The 15,372-nt window shown below is 34.5% G+C and overlaps 1 protein-coding gene across 1 annotated transcript in view; it reads left to right on the forward strand.

The window, feature by feature from the left end:
* The window catches only part of TRHDE (thyrotropin-releasing hormone degrading enzyme), a 798,400-nt gene extending 788,143 nt beyond the window's left edge, over positions 1-10,257 (forward strand). Inside the window, exons 18-19 of the mRNA XM_006871614.1 lie at positions 2,528-2,609; positions 9,170-10,257. Coding sequence (XP_006871676.1) covers positions 2,528-2,609; positions 9,170-9,313 — 226 coding nt within the window. The 3' untranslated portion in view covers positions 9,314-10,257. The remainder of the gene's footprint in view (positions 1-2,527; positions 2,610-9,169) is intronic.
* Positions 10,258-15,372: the final 5,115 nt, after the last annotated feature.

Genomic DNA, 15,372 nt, shown 5'->3' on the forward strand with positions numbered 1-15,372 from the left:
TTTTTCTGATATCATTGCCCTAAAGCAGGGTCTTATCTCTTTCCAGTATTCATCCAATAGCACTGGTTCTTACTGCCCCTGTAATCAACCCCAACACACATGCAACCTTCTTCCCTTTGTCCCAAGCAGTTTTCTAAAAAGCCAATGTGACTTTTTCTGATTACAAAACTTTCATTGTCTCTATGCCATATCTAAAATCTAAGCTTCTTTGTCTCTTCTTTTCTCCCAAACTCACAATTTATGTTTGTTCTCTTGTGGTACTGTGGGTTAGTGCACTGAACTGCAAAGTTACTTTGAATGCAAGGTCAGAGTTAAGTATTTGTTATTAAGTTCTATCAAGTCAATTTGAACTCAAAGCAATCCTGTGTAGGGTTTCCAAGGAACAGCTGGTGAGTTTGAACTGCTGACCTTGTGATTAGCAGTCCAGTGCTTATCCTACAGCACTACTCGAGGACTCTGCCACATTAAATAGAGATTATCTATTTACATGTCTAGTTCCTCAGCTAGATAGGGTGGTGGTGGTAGTGTATTGGAGTCGGTTCCAACTCATAGCGACCCTGTACAGGGTTTCAAGGCTGTAAATCTTTAAGGGAGCAGAAAGCCCCATCTTTCTGTCATGGAACAGCTGGTAGTTTCGAACTGCTGACTTTGCAGTTAGCAGCCTAACTCATAACCCTTATGCTACCAAAGGCGCCTTAGATAGTGCAGTACTTTGAAAGAAAGGATTGTACTTTATCACTGAGTGAAAATAAAGCAAAAACAGTTACCACTCTTTTAAAAAGAATTATTTGTATTCCTTTATAGTAGGTCACTTCGTTAACCACGGACGTGATTATTTCTGTTTTTTGGGAATGCCTTCACTTTTCTAACTTTTTCCACGAAATAGTTAAATATTAGAATTACAACAAATCATGGTGATCATACTGATCAGCCTCCTCATTTATTATATGAGAAAACTGAAGCTCCAGAAGCGAAATTACTTAAGGTCACAAAATTAAAGGCAACATTTATAAAGCCTATTGTAACAGTGACTGGACCATTGCTTTGAAAAACTCAGTCTTATTTTTGGTTTACTTACCTTAATCCTAAAAGTAGTACAGTCTGTGATGTGTAGCTTTAGCACAGTAGCGACAAATCAGTAAAATGAGACGTTTTCCCCAATTTATAGACACAAATTGTTCCTAGCCTTGAATCAAATAATTATTCTTACTGTACAAGAGTTATTCAATTCAAATTAATAACTGGATACTTTCTTGCAATAACCACATGAGAATATGCTAACATTCTGGCAGCAGTGTTGAAAATTTTGTTTCCATTTCTAAGCATGAAAAAAAGGAAATGCCAATGTCATTTATAACTGACCAAACCAAAGTTACACAATTATGACTGCATGATATCCTGATGTATGTCCTGATATCCTGATTAAGTCCAAGTGGCTCTTACAGACATCTTTCTTTTTCTGTGGTACATTCATTTTCTCAACAGCAAATGAGCCTGGTGATTTTAAAATTGACACAACTAAAATATATTTTTCTCACGTTTCGGATTAAAACTATAATAAACCAAAAATCTGCTGTTGTCAATTCTGACTCATAGCAACTCTTTTTAAAAGAACAGAGTAGAACTGCCTCATTCTGTAGATCTTTATGGAAGCAGACGGCAAAATCTTTCTCCTTTGGAGAAGCCGGTGGATTCAAACCACTAACCTTTTGGGTTACAGCAGAGAACTTAACCACTGCTTGACCAGAAAGCATCGGAAGTGTTGTTATTGTTGTGTGGCTTTGAGTCCGTTTTGACTCATAGCAACCCTGTGTGGGGTTTCTGAGGAGTGAGTGGTGTATTTGAATTGCCAGCCTTGCAGTTAGTAGTCCAGTGCTGATCCTACAGCTCCACACCAGGACTCTACAAAGTTTAGTCCTAATTCCAATTTTATGGACGCCTCGTGTGGTACTGTAGAATCAGCACTGGATCACAAGTTCGGCAGTTCAAACACACCATCTTTTTCTTGGAAACCGTGTACAGTGTCACTATGAGTAAGAACAGACTCAACGCCACCTCACAACAACAAAATTCCAATTTTAGAAGTATTTTGCTTGTTTATTTGTATTTATTACAGCTTGTTGTTAGTTGCCCGTCAAATTGATAACAACTCTTTGCCATCCCATGTGTACAGAAAGTTTTCAGAATTGTGACTTTTTAGAAATGGGTTGCCAGGCTTACTTCTAAGGCCCCTCTGGATGGTTTTGAACCTCCAACATTTTATGTAGTAGTCCAACGTGTGTACATTTACAACACTCATACACTTTTCTGAAATACTTTGAGCCCAGTCGCATGGGATCTGGTAGTATCCCATAGCTATAATACCTCTCTGTAGTTTCCTAGAGAAATGACCTTGATTATTTTTAATGGCAGTAAAGACTCCATTAGTCAACCTTGATCAATATTGACCCTGAGAAGAACTCTAAAATATGCTTATAATAATATTTAAATTACTACCTATATTGAATTTTTTTTTTTATCTTTTGAGGTATGGAGAAGCATTATTTATGAATTCCAAGCTTATCAGTGGAGTTACAGAGTATCTTAATACTGAAGGTGAACTCAAGGAGGTAAATATTTTAAGACTTTCTTTTATTAGCATGTGAAATTATATGTTTACTTTAACCATTCCTTTCAAGATTTGTACCCTTTCATTTTCTACAAAGTCACAAACAAAGCAGTTGGTGGGTTCAAACCACTTAACTTTCAGTTAGCAGTCCATTGCTTATCCTATTGCAACACATGGGCTCCTTCTCTAATAAGTTTCTGTCCTGAAAAGGTATTTCAATCTAATGATTTTCAACCCAGGAACTCTAAAACTTCTCCAGCCATTTTGTTTAAATCATCCGCTCTATAGCTGATTCTATGAACCCAGTTTAAAATACACTGAGGAGCAAAACAGTTTTGCCCATAACTCTTGATTTGGATATAAAGGATCAAAGTTGGTGTTGAAGTCTAGAATTAGGGATTAGTCCCACTGATTTATAGTCATGCTTGTACACTGATGCTTCATGTTCTTGTGCTAAACTGACTGAATTCAAATTTATTGTGAGTATTCAATAATACTTATTGTGATTAACAGGTTGCTTAAAACTCTGCTTGTTGTAATCATAAATGAAATTCACTAATTAAAATACTCTTAATTTTTTGAGGACTAATATCTAGTTTTAAGGCGCTCTGGTAGCATAGTGGTTATGAATCGGGTTGCTAACCTCAAGGTCGGCAGTTCAAAACGACCAGCGGGAGAAAGATGAGGCGGTCTGCTCCCATAAAAATTTACAGCCTAGGAAACCCTGTGTAGGGTCACTGTGAGTTGGAACCAATTCCACGGTACTTAACAACAACATCTAGTTTTAGAATTATATAATATTTTCTAGTCATCTCTGGCTTATTTCTCCGGAAATTTAAACCAACCAGATTTTTTTTTTTATCAGTACTTCATCTCTTTAATAAGAGGAATGTGATCATGAGAAGGATGTAAGTAAGTAGGAGGAAGAAGTAAAATATAGATAATTTGAGTTGACTAACATGAGAGAGACTTCAAACATCTGTTGCTCTCTCCTCTGTTGCTCTTCTCCATTATAAAATACTCATATAGCTGAGAGCAGGCTTTGTGAATATTGATTTCTTCAGTTTTCACTGACAGAGTAAGTGATGCTGTCACCCAAAACTAATCACTTTTGGTAGCATACCTCTAGAAGTATTAATCCTGGAATTATTCTTAATATCTTTTTATATTGCCTAGTTCCTATGATTAATCTGCCATGTACTAACTTGAATATTTTCATGCCTTGAGCTAAACTGAACTAAATCCCTGATTGTGTGATGGTTTGAATTTCCATTTTTATCTATGTGTGTTCTCAACACTGAGTAATGTGAATTTGAAAGTCCCAGCATATAGTTTACTTTTTTATTTATTCAAAATAAAGGAAGAGAAATGAAGAGGACTTCTTTCTTATCCATAAGACAAAAAAGAAAGAGCAATTAAATTAACGATGGTTTCCAGTTGTTTCCCCCACCACCACCACCCTGTATTTAAATGAAGTATTCATGATTTTTTCCCCCAATAATCTGTGAAGGAAGATTCATCTAGTCACACTTGTGCAGTCATTGAAATGAACACTAGAAACGAAATGCCATTCCTTGCACTCCTCTCTTCTTCAACACTCCTCCTCTGCTTTCCTTCCCTTTCCCTTCTTCCTTCCTTCATTCTCCCTTCAGGCTCCCCTCTTACCTGATCTCCCCTCCACTTCCCTCTCCTCCCTCACCTCTCCTGACCCTCTTCCTTCTTCCTTCTCTCTAACTCTCTATATCTTTCTTCTTTTTCCTTAATTAAACCCAGGCCATCAAAACACATCTTTAAATGAACATTTCAGGTGTTTTTTGTTTTTTTTTAAATTATATGTCATATATATATTTAAGGAGCTCTGGTAGCGTAGTGGTTACGAATCGGGCTGCGAACCTTAAGGTCAGCCGTTCGAAACTACCAGCTGCACCGCGGGAGAAAGATGAGGCTTTCTACTCCCGTAAAGATTTACACCCTCGGAAACCCTATACAGGGTCGCTATGGGTCGGAACCGACTCGATGGCACATAACAACAATATATATTTATTTAATTTTTAACACTTTACTTAGATATCCCAAGATGCCCCTTTATGAAAGATATAGTTTCAAATTTGAAACTAAATGGTGGCTTTCATTCTATTATCTACAAAATAACCAACTGCACAATAAAGGCTATCAATGGAATGAGTGATGAATCCTTTCCCTCAGAGCTACTGACTCTTTATAGTTTAATGTCTTCTGCCTAAGGCGTTTTTCATACTTTTATCATGTAATCATAGCAGCTCTGCTAGCATAGTAGTTATGAGTCAGGCTGTTAACATCAAGGTCAACTGTTCAAAACTACCAGCTGTTCCTCAGGAGAAAGATGAAGATTTCTGCTCCCGTAAAGATTTATAGCCTCAGGAACTCTATGCAGGGTAGCTATGAGCTGGAACTGACTCCACAGCACACCATTACCACCACCACCATCATATTAACTATTAACCATAGTTAATAATATTGAAGACCATTATTTTTTGGGTGGAGTATTTAATTTGCATTATCAATAACTACTCTTGCTTAAATAGGAGAGGACTAAGGAAAATGCATTCTCCATTCTCTAATAACCCATGAATTTCCTAATCACAAACCTAATGCACCTATGCCATATTCTATTTCCAAGGGTTTATATACCAAAGGGAGTCCTGGAGTGGTGCTGCAGGTTAATGTGCTGGACTTCAAAGTTGGTTTGAACTGCCAAGTTGGTGGTTCAAGCTCACCAGTCACTCCTTGGAAACGCTATACAGGGTCACTATGAGTCAGAACTGACTCAATAGCACTTAACAACAACAACAACTAATATACCAAAAAGGAATTAGCATCTTTATGAATTCAGAAAAGTCATTCATGTTCAATAATCCCCATCAGTTTAGGAACATTCAGAGGAGAAACTGAAATTGTTTCACGATACCTTCCCCCAAAATACATTTTAGTACCTGAAACTGGCAATTTTCTATTAATTACATGACTTTTGTCACTTGAACAATATTTCTCCATGTAACAGTCCATCATTTAGTTCATTTTAAATTAATGGAACTACAACATCACAGAACTGCAGGGGTCTTGCCGTTTTTCTACATAAATGTTCATTAAGCAGTGATTTCTAGCATATTAATCATTGTGTTTCTAGCTCTTGAACATATTAAACAATACTTTCATAGAAGAACATAGATCCTATGTATCACAGCTATAACATTTACATTTTAATGTTGAATATATAAGCATCATAACTGGATAATGCTAATGTATTCATTTATATAGTTACTAGGAGTATATTTTGTTTTGCAGTTCACTGCATAAACAAATATATTATGTGATGTTGGGGTCTAGGGTACCCTAAAATCAGGGCTCTTTTTTAAAATGCTAAAACTTGTTTGAATAATAGGGTAAAATGGCATATATATTTAGCAAACACTATTCAAAAACTAATAGCAGCAAAATACCTACCAAACTGCTGAAGAAATAAGAACTGGAATGCCACATGCCTTTTATAGATCCCATGCCCTCCAAAAGGAGACGGGGGTCTGTGAGACACTGAGATCATCCTGCAGGGTCAGTTACATGACTGGTGTGACTGCATGTTTGCCATAAGAGTTGTTGAGAAATACAGGGAATAAAGTCAATTTATGCCAAATATGGAAAGTGGACCAGATGTGTTCTAATGAACTGAACGAGCTACTCTTAGATGCATATGAGTCACCTCAGGCTCTCTGAGCTCATGAGGGAAGTAGTTAATGTTCTTAAATAGTGATTTAAGAAATGAATTCCCATACCCATCAGTTACATTGTCTATTCAGAATTCTCTTCCAGGATAATCCGACCTACTATTCTTGGTCAATAGCACATTCATATTCAAACCCATAGTTTGCCTTTGAGGGGAAACTTTGAGTTTTACCTCCTGTGTTCAGACCTGCTTGCTATCCCACAAAGAGGTCAAGAGGGTGCTCTGCAAAGTCAAAGTTGCTGAGGGGTAATTTACCACTATCTGGCTTAGTCAGTGCAAGTCTAAGCAAAAATGTAATAATGCAGAACACATTTAAAAAGAAGTAGATGTATTTTTTTTTTTTTTTTTTACTAATTGGCATGCATTTTGTAAACAATGCCAATGTTTTATTTTTGTAATAAGTGCAAATACATAATTTGGAATTTAGATAAAAATCTATCATTTACTGTTTCAAGGATATAGATTCAATATTATCTAAACATTGTTGTTGTTAAGTGCCGTAGAGTCGGTTCTGACTCATAGAGACCCTGCACAGGGTTTCTGAGGCTGTAAATCTTTACTGGAGCAGAAATTCTCATCTTTCTCCCGCGGAACAGCTGGTAGTTTCGAACTGCTGACTTTGCGGTTTGCAGCCCAATTCGTAACCACTGCAATACCAGAGTTCCTTATATATATAAATACATTTTTTTTAAAGCTAAGTGCTTCCATTAGACTTCCCTGGGGAAATTGTATGTGTATTCATGTTGCAGATGCATACATGGAGCTCAGTGGCAAGAATATTGGAGATCGTCAATAAATCCCAGCCCCTTCTCTTCTCTTTAATATGTTTACATTTGTTCAGATAGCAAATCAGTTTTAATAAAGAAGGCAGAGAGTATTCTTTGTTGTACACACTTGTTGCCTTTCTTATATGTATGTTATATATAGCTTTGGTTATGTGCCATGGAGTCAGTTCTGACTCATAGCGACCCTGTACAGGGTTTCCAAGGCTGTAAATCTTTATAGGGGCAGAAAGCCTCATCTTTCTCTTGCAGAACAGCTGGTAGTTTCGAACTTCTGACCTTGAGGTTCACAGCCCGATTCGTAACCACTACGCTACCAGAGCTTCTTATATCTAGCTTTAGCACTGTTGTATTGGATATATAGCTCTGATATATGAGTACCCATTGCTAATACTACAGGACACAGCACTTCGTAGAAAAGTAAGGAATAAACTTTGCAGATAAGAAAATTCATTAGTACCATATAAGCAAAGTTGTTGGTGTTGTTAAATACCAGGGAGTCAACTCATAGTGACCCTGTACAGGATTTTGGGAACTTTAAAACTTTGCTGAAGCAGAAAGCCTCATTTTTCTCCTGTGGAGTGACTGGTGGGCTTGAACTGCTGACCTTGTGGTTTACAGTCCAATGCTTATCCTATGTAGCCACTGTACTTCCATATCTAGGCAAAGTTACTCTGTCATAAACTAAGCTATCCATGAACTAATTTCTAAATTAACTCAGAAAGGTATAATTAACTACATTTAAATTCCCTCTCCATGGCTCCCTTCCCCTGAGCCAATCTTGATGCACTCCATTTCCCCATTTTCCTCCTTTCAACTCTGGCATATCCTCCATGTGGCGCCCACCATGTGATGAATCACACTCTACACTAATTACGACTCATAATGTTTCTGTGTTACAAGTTGATTTTTCACATTTGTCTATTAGCATTGCAATTGTTGGTTGGTTGCCAGTTTCTTAAAACAAATGGAACAGAAAGAAAAACTGTTAGTATTTAATCTTGAAGTTAATCCTTGATTATACCCAAAGAATGGGAACTCTCCAAAGAAAATCATATCAATAAAAATTCTGACAAAACATTTAACAATTATAACTGTGTTTTTATTCATTGCTCACATTCTCTAGTGAAAGAGACCACATTCCTCCTCCCTTCTTCTAAATCTTGTTACTTAGGTGATTTGTTCCCACTACCAAATAACCTTACTATTTCCTTGCCATTAACGACTGTGTCAAGCCCACATGCTGCTTATTTGAAGAGGAGAAAGAATAATTTTCTCTATATAAACAACTTTTATGTTGTTGCTTTCGTTAATTGCTGTGTATCCGACTTATAACGACCCTGTATAGGGTATCCAATAAGTGGCTGGGGAGCTTGAACCAGTGATTTTGAGCATCAAACCAATCTTGCAGCCCCGTGTATTAACCCCCAGCACCACACCAGAACTCCTTTTATTCAGTTGTTGAGACTATGTCTTACATTGTATATTCTTCTTATTAGAATTGGTCTTTGCTACTATCCCATCAGCAGATTATGAAAACATAAATTAAATCTGTCCATTTTAATATTTATTCATGAAGCAAGAAGTTGAAATTGGAGCTGTTTAAACTCTTACATTTACCTTTTTTGTTTTTCATTTCCAAGAGCAATTAATCAAACCGAACTGACACGATCTATTACATTGCCTTTCATTATCATCCCGGCGGTGGTGGTGACGAGCTGTGGAGTCGGTTCTGTTTCATAACGACCCTGTATAGACTCTGAAGGCTGTAAATCTTTACAGGAGCAAAGAGCCTCATCTTTCCCCTGCGGGACTACTAGTAGTTTCTAACTACTGATGCTTGACTCGTAACCATAACGCTACCAGAGCTCCTTTAACACCAACTTAGCTCCACAATATTACATGTATCTTCTGTATTGATTGTCACACTTTATCTCAAATAGATTCTTGTACACATATGTTAGACATGAATTCATTTTAAGAAAAATAAATTGATCATTTATAAAATTCTATTTCCAGCTAAAGAACTTCATGAAGAACTATGACGGTGTAGCTGCTGCTTCGTTCTCACGAGCTGTGGAAACTGTCGAAGCCAATGTGCGTTGGAAAATGCTTTATCAAGATGAGCTTTTCCAGTGGCTAGGGAAAGCTTTGAGGCACTAATAGCGGTCTCGTAAGCAACTCAGCTGGGAATTTGTGAGAAGACCTGCATGATGTGAAATTAGGAAAACGTGCTCCATGAAAATAGGCCAGAATTTCCAAGTGTTTAATGTCTGGGAGGAATTTGTTGTTGTTGTTTTATATTGTTTGTTTTTATTTGGGGGGACATTTTGTCTCATTCATTCTATTTTGTTTTTTCTACTGGGCATTCTTTTCTAAATACATTCTTGCAAGTGAAACTAGCCATGATTGCTTCAGCTATACATTCTTTGCTGTACAGGACCAAATATGATAGTGGTGCATGTTGGTGTTACAGTCAGTAGGGGAAAACATATTCGCAATATTTTGTGCACGGTTCTATGGTCCTGCCTGTGTTCCAGCATGCTTATTAAAATGTCCAATGTTGTAAGTAAATATATCTGTTATATCTAGAATGGGCATTATGCAAAAGCACAAAGATTATCTATGACAATCAGTGTTGCAATGAAATAATTTTTTTTAAAAAAGGGGAATTATATTCTTAGTTCTGGGAAATATAAGAAACACAAAAGTCCTTTAACATATTAATGTCACTGGTTTCAGCACTTGGATTGTCTAACAATGATTATTGTGTTGTTAACTCATTTTCTTTGAGTTACAGTGTGTATACATCTAAAAAGGCATATATAGATAGTGTATGAATATGTATATGTACATAGGGGACCCCCCAAATGTTTTAGTATGTTGTACACTCCACATGTGCAAAGAACCACATCAGATCAAAGAAAATATATCTCTTTTTATAAACGGATACAAACTTTGGAAAGGTTCAAAATAATTTATCACAACACTATCCATCCTGAAAACTTCCTAATTAATTTCTCAACTGTATAGTTTTTGTCTACTTCCTGAACAATGGTCTGTTATACTACATGAAGATGAGTTCCAACAAAATTTATGTATAAACTAATCACTTCTAATTCTCTTAAGTGACAGCCTTGTTGCTTAAATATGAAATCTGTCATAATTTTGATCAAATTTTCTATCACATAAAACAATTCTGTAAACTTAAAATTGTCAATGTTCAGTAAGTGTTTGTTTTCCATCTTGCTCATTTTCTCTTCTCATGTTGCATGGTTCAAACCTTAAAAGCTTTCCTCTGTGTTGGTCTTTGTGTCTGTCTTATCTAATCCTCCATTAAGCAACCATACCTCAAAGTGGGTCTATTAGTATTTAATGACCTTTTATGCCAGTTGTGCCATCCTTTAAAATGAAAAGTGACTTTCTTTGTGCTTTGATGTAGATTAACTCTGCTCTGAATAGGCCTTTTCATGGCTGTTTGTAATGTAACACAAATGCTTTTGAAATGGTATTCTCACCCAGTAGGCCAGATTGCCAAAGGTTCCTTAAATGCTCCAAAATTAGTTTATTTTAATTTTGCCATTAGAAAATACCAGCTACTGTACATAGTCATAAATATATAACTGCCTATTTCCTTACAGTTTTCTATTCCTAACCATCTTGAAAATTGAAGAAACAAATATATCCTAATGATCTCTGAGTACCAAAAAAAGAAAAGTAAACATTTCTAAAACAAGAGTCATCAATTTATTTTAAATTTGTAGAAAAGAGAAGCAATTCTTTACTCAGTACAACAGGTATAACCTAAAATGGAATTATATCCATTTAGCAATTAGTACCTATTACTCAGCCCTGAATTTTTCAACACTTCATTTAATTTAAAAACATGGATTTTAAATGCTCTTTAAAGTATTAATAAGGCATGATAATACTTACAATAAAATTCACTATCAAAAGTAATGAATATCAATTACTATATATCATATTCATAAAATCCAGATGGTATAACTTCTGAAACAAAACAATAATAAATATCATATTGCCATACTGGTTCCAACTATGTGCTGTATCACCATTGGGTCAGTGCAGTTGTTGTTAAGTGCCATCGAGTCGGTTCCGACCCATAGTGACCCTGTATAGGGTTTCCAAGGAGCAACTGGTGAGCTGGAACCATCAACCTTACAGTTCAAAAGGTTTTGCAGTCTGGCGCATTAACCCACAGTGCCACACAGTAGGGAAGAAGAAAAATTAGAGGTGTATATCTTATTTGGGGTTGTGAATTACTAAAAAACTTGAGTAGTTGTGATATGCTTTTGTTTGAAATAAGCATTTACTTCTTTGAGTTAGATGGCCCTTTATACTTCTCTTTTCCTCTCCATTCTTAATAAGCTTAACTCCTCTCTCAATATTTTAGTCATTTTGAGCAACGGTTTAGCTATAATGTCAAATCCTAAGTGTACAACTATGTGCAATGTTTAATACCTCATATAATACTTAACCCTATACTAAACTGGTATTAATGGCATTGAGATGGAACTTTGGTTTTATGCATATTTTTCAATAATTTATCCTTTCTGAAGTTGAAAATTATCAGAATTTAACTTTTTTTTAGTTGGCTAAGTAATTTTTCAAAGTGATAAAACTATCAATGAGATCTCTTGGAATATTCTGTAAATGTAGATATAAAATTCTATTTTCTACATAAGAGTTTTTTTCTTCTCTTTTTTGCTAGTGTTGCAAATCATATGCATGAACGCACAAATTGTTTCAAAGTGTTCAACATCTAGGCTTAAAAAGTTATTGTTTTAATATATGTACCCATATAATAGCAAAATGTAGCTTAAATTGAAAAGAATTCAATTAGTTACCACACTTGGTAGTAAACATCTCTTGCTACCTTGTAAATAAAATGCTTTTTACCCTAATTTTTACAAAATGACTCCTTCCCTAAAAATTTGCTTGTGCTCTTTGAAGTTTTTCAAAATACAAATGTGTCTGTAGTGCTAGATTTATTCTTGAATTTCAATAGCATGAATTTTCGCTGGACCATAAATCCTTTCATTGGTATTATATCTAAGATTTTATCATATAATAATTTACAAATATTACAGCTATATTATCTTACAAGGTTATTAGGGCAATGCTATATATATTTGTAAAATGTTTTTCATCTTCAAAGGACTTTTGCATCTGCTATTTTATTTAGCTCCTCACTAAAACATAACCAATTTTATTAGCCCAGATATTCTGATGAGGATATTTAGATTCTGAGTAACAATATGATCTATTTAATATTAGATAGTTGTTATTTTGGATATAGATATAATTAGTTAAGTTTCTCAAGACATTCTTTCTTGAACTAAATATTAAAATATGTTTAGAATACATCTATCCATTACATTGTTTAAAGATTTTTCTAACCATTGGAAGCATTATTGAAATACCTGATTAAATATATTTACAATTTATATGTTATATTGTTGTTGCTGTTATTAACTGCTGTTGAGTTGCTTCTGACTCATAGCAACCCTGTATACAGTTTCCAAAGAGCAGCTGGTAAGTTTGACCCACCAACCTTGTGATTCAAACCACCTAGCAATCCAGTACTTATCCTATAGCGCCACACCAGGACTCCACATATTGTTACATTTATTTAATAAGCATAAGTAATAACATAAGATGATCACTTATACCTATTAAGTAAATAGTAATAGCACATAAAATAAGCAATTAATATTCCACATATTTTCCCTTTTTCATAGAATATAGCTGAATTTGACATTTCAAGTTATATATTGACAGGATTTAGTTTAAACAAATATGTACAGATCACTTTTTATTTCATAAGAATCATTGTTAAGCACAAAAAACGCAGAGTTGAATAAAAATATATATTATATATATGTATGTTGTTTAGTGCTGTTCAGCCACTAACCCTGAGATTCAAACTGACATTGCAGTACAGTGCATTAACCCACAGTGCCACACTAGGATTCCATATGTCTGTGTATATATATATATATATATATATATATTCTTGTTAAGTACCGTCAAGTCAGTTCCAACTCATAGTGACCCTGTATAGGGTTTCTAAGGAACACTGGTGGGCTTGAACAGCCAACTTTGTGGTTAACAGACCAGTGCTTATCCTACAGAGCCAAACCAGGACTTTTACACATACATATTCATACATAATTATATATGTGTATAATGTGTGTGTGTCTGCATGATATCAAACAACCTAATCAAAATTTAAATCAGCATTTAATTTGGTCAGCATAACTGTTTGCACCACCCAGCAACTTCTAGAGTTTATAGGAATCTTTAACTCGAATTTACATTTATTTTGTCAAATTAACCTAAAACAAACGACCTTTGATTTGGAAGGTCAGGAACCTCCCCAGGCTAGTGGGATTGTAACTGGTGCTCAGCAACCTTCCTCAGTATGTTCTGGAGAAAAGTTGTGACTTGAAATTGGACTGGGCTTATCTCAGAAAGTTCGTAGCAACCAGCTACTCAGAACAGGAGCTGCAAGGGCTATGTATAATTGTTTTCATTGGTTTGTTTGTTTGTTTTTAACACATGTCATCCCTCCATATGGTTATTAATATTTTAAGGGAAATTTTTTCTAAGATACTGGAAAATATAAAGCATTTAAATTATTCTTCTCAGTAACATAAGACAATCACTTATATCTATTAAATAAATAAGAATAACTTGTAAAATGAGAAATCAAGATTCTACATATTTTCCCTTTATCATAGACTATAGCTGAATTTGACATCGCAAGTTATATATGGATAGGATTCAGTTTAAACACATAGGTATAGATTGCTTTTTATTTCACAAGACACATTGTTAAGTTCAAAAAAAGGCAGAGTTAAATAAAAACTAAAGGAATTCACATCACAATATATGAAACAAACCTAAGTAATGGCCTATGAGAGAGATAAGGACAGCATGAAAAAGAATTACATGCTACAAGGGAGGAAGGAAATCTTGTTTGGATATATATAAAATTATACAATTATCATGTACCCTAGTTCTCAGAACTTTTATGATACTTCAGTATAAGTTTCATTGTTTGGTTCCATAGCATTTGTGTTTTAAGGAAATAAACAACTTTTTGAAAGTATAAAACCATATAGTTAAAACAGAAATAATTGGAATATAAATTAGATTTGAATTTATCTTTAAGGGAACAAAGCTGTTTGAGCATTTTAGTTTTATCAGTGAGTTTCAGACAGAAAGAATGTTTAACCTACTTACTAAAAAAATTGTTTTAAAACAGTTTAAAAATACCATTTGTATATTCACAATGTGTTACTTTTCAGCTAATCATACATTCTTTTACTTAGACTCAATTGTACTATCCTGGGCAATAATTTATTTGTTTAAATTGTTATATGTGAACTTGAATACAAAAAATATTCTCATGATATATTGTAAAATTCCAAATTTTAGTTATTTCGGAGTAATCTTCTGTTCAGTTGCTTTGAATTTGAATTAACATCACCTTTTTATTTAAGATAATATTTTGTTTAATGTGTTATAGATTAAGAACAAGTCTAACAGAACTCTAGTAGCTTTTATTTTCAACTTCATTTTGTAAAACTTTATTTGAAGATTCAGATAAGGAAATGTTTAAGTATTTTAAATATTAAAAATAAACAGTTGGTAAAAACATTATCTAATTTTAAATACCATATTATTGTTAAGTGCCATCAACTCAGTTCTGGCTCATAGCAACCCTGTGTAGGGCTTCTAAGGAGTAGTTGGTGGATTTGAAGTGCCAACCTTGTGGTTTGAAGTCTAGTACGGATCATAGAGCACCACACCAGGAGTCCATGTGTGTAATTATATGCAATTCATTTTTAAATAAGAGTCTCTACAAACTGTCCATATTTTTTTTAAACCTGACTTGTTTTGTATCATCTATCAAGTTATTGCACTATTATAAATCTACTGTATGGTAATTTAAATAGTTCATATCAAGCAGTGGAATTCATATAGAATTCTTACCTGGAAGAGACTGGATCATGCAAGCAAGTAAACTTTTCGCTAACATTTTTGTAAGTCATCAAATGCTTTAAAAAATTATTTTGAACACGAGACATACCATACACAGTGTGCGTGTGTATATATCTATATATAGATATAGATGTAAAATGGTATAAGTAAATATTTTTTACTATACTTTTGTTACTTTACTTGAATTTAAA

Source organism: Chrysochloris asiatica, unplaced genomic scaffold, assembly GCF_000296735.1.
Source record: "Chrysochloris asiatica unplaced genomic scaffold, ChrAsi1.0 scaffold00170, whole genome shotgun sequence".
Classification (NCBI taxonomy): domain Eukaryota; kingdom Metazoa; phylum Chordata; class Mammalia; order Afrosoricida; family Chrysochloridae; genus Chrysochloris; species Chrysochloris asiatica.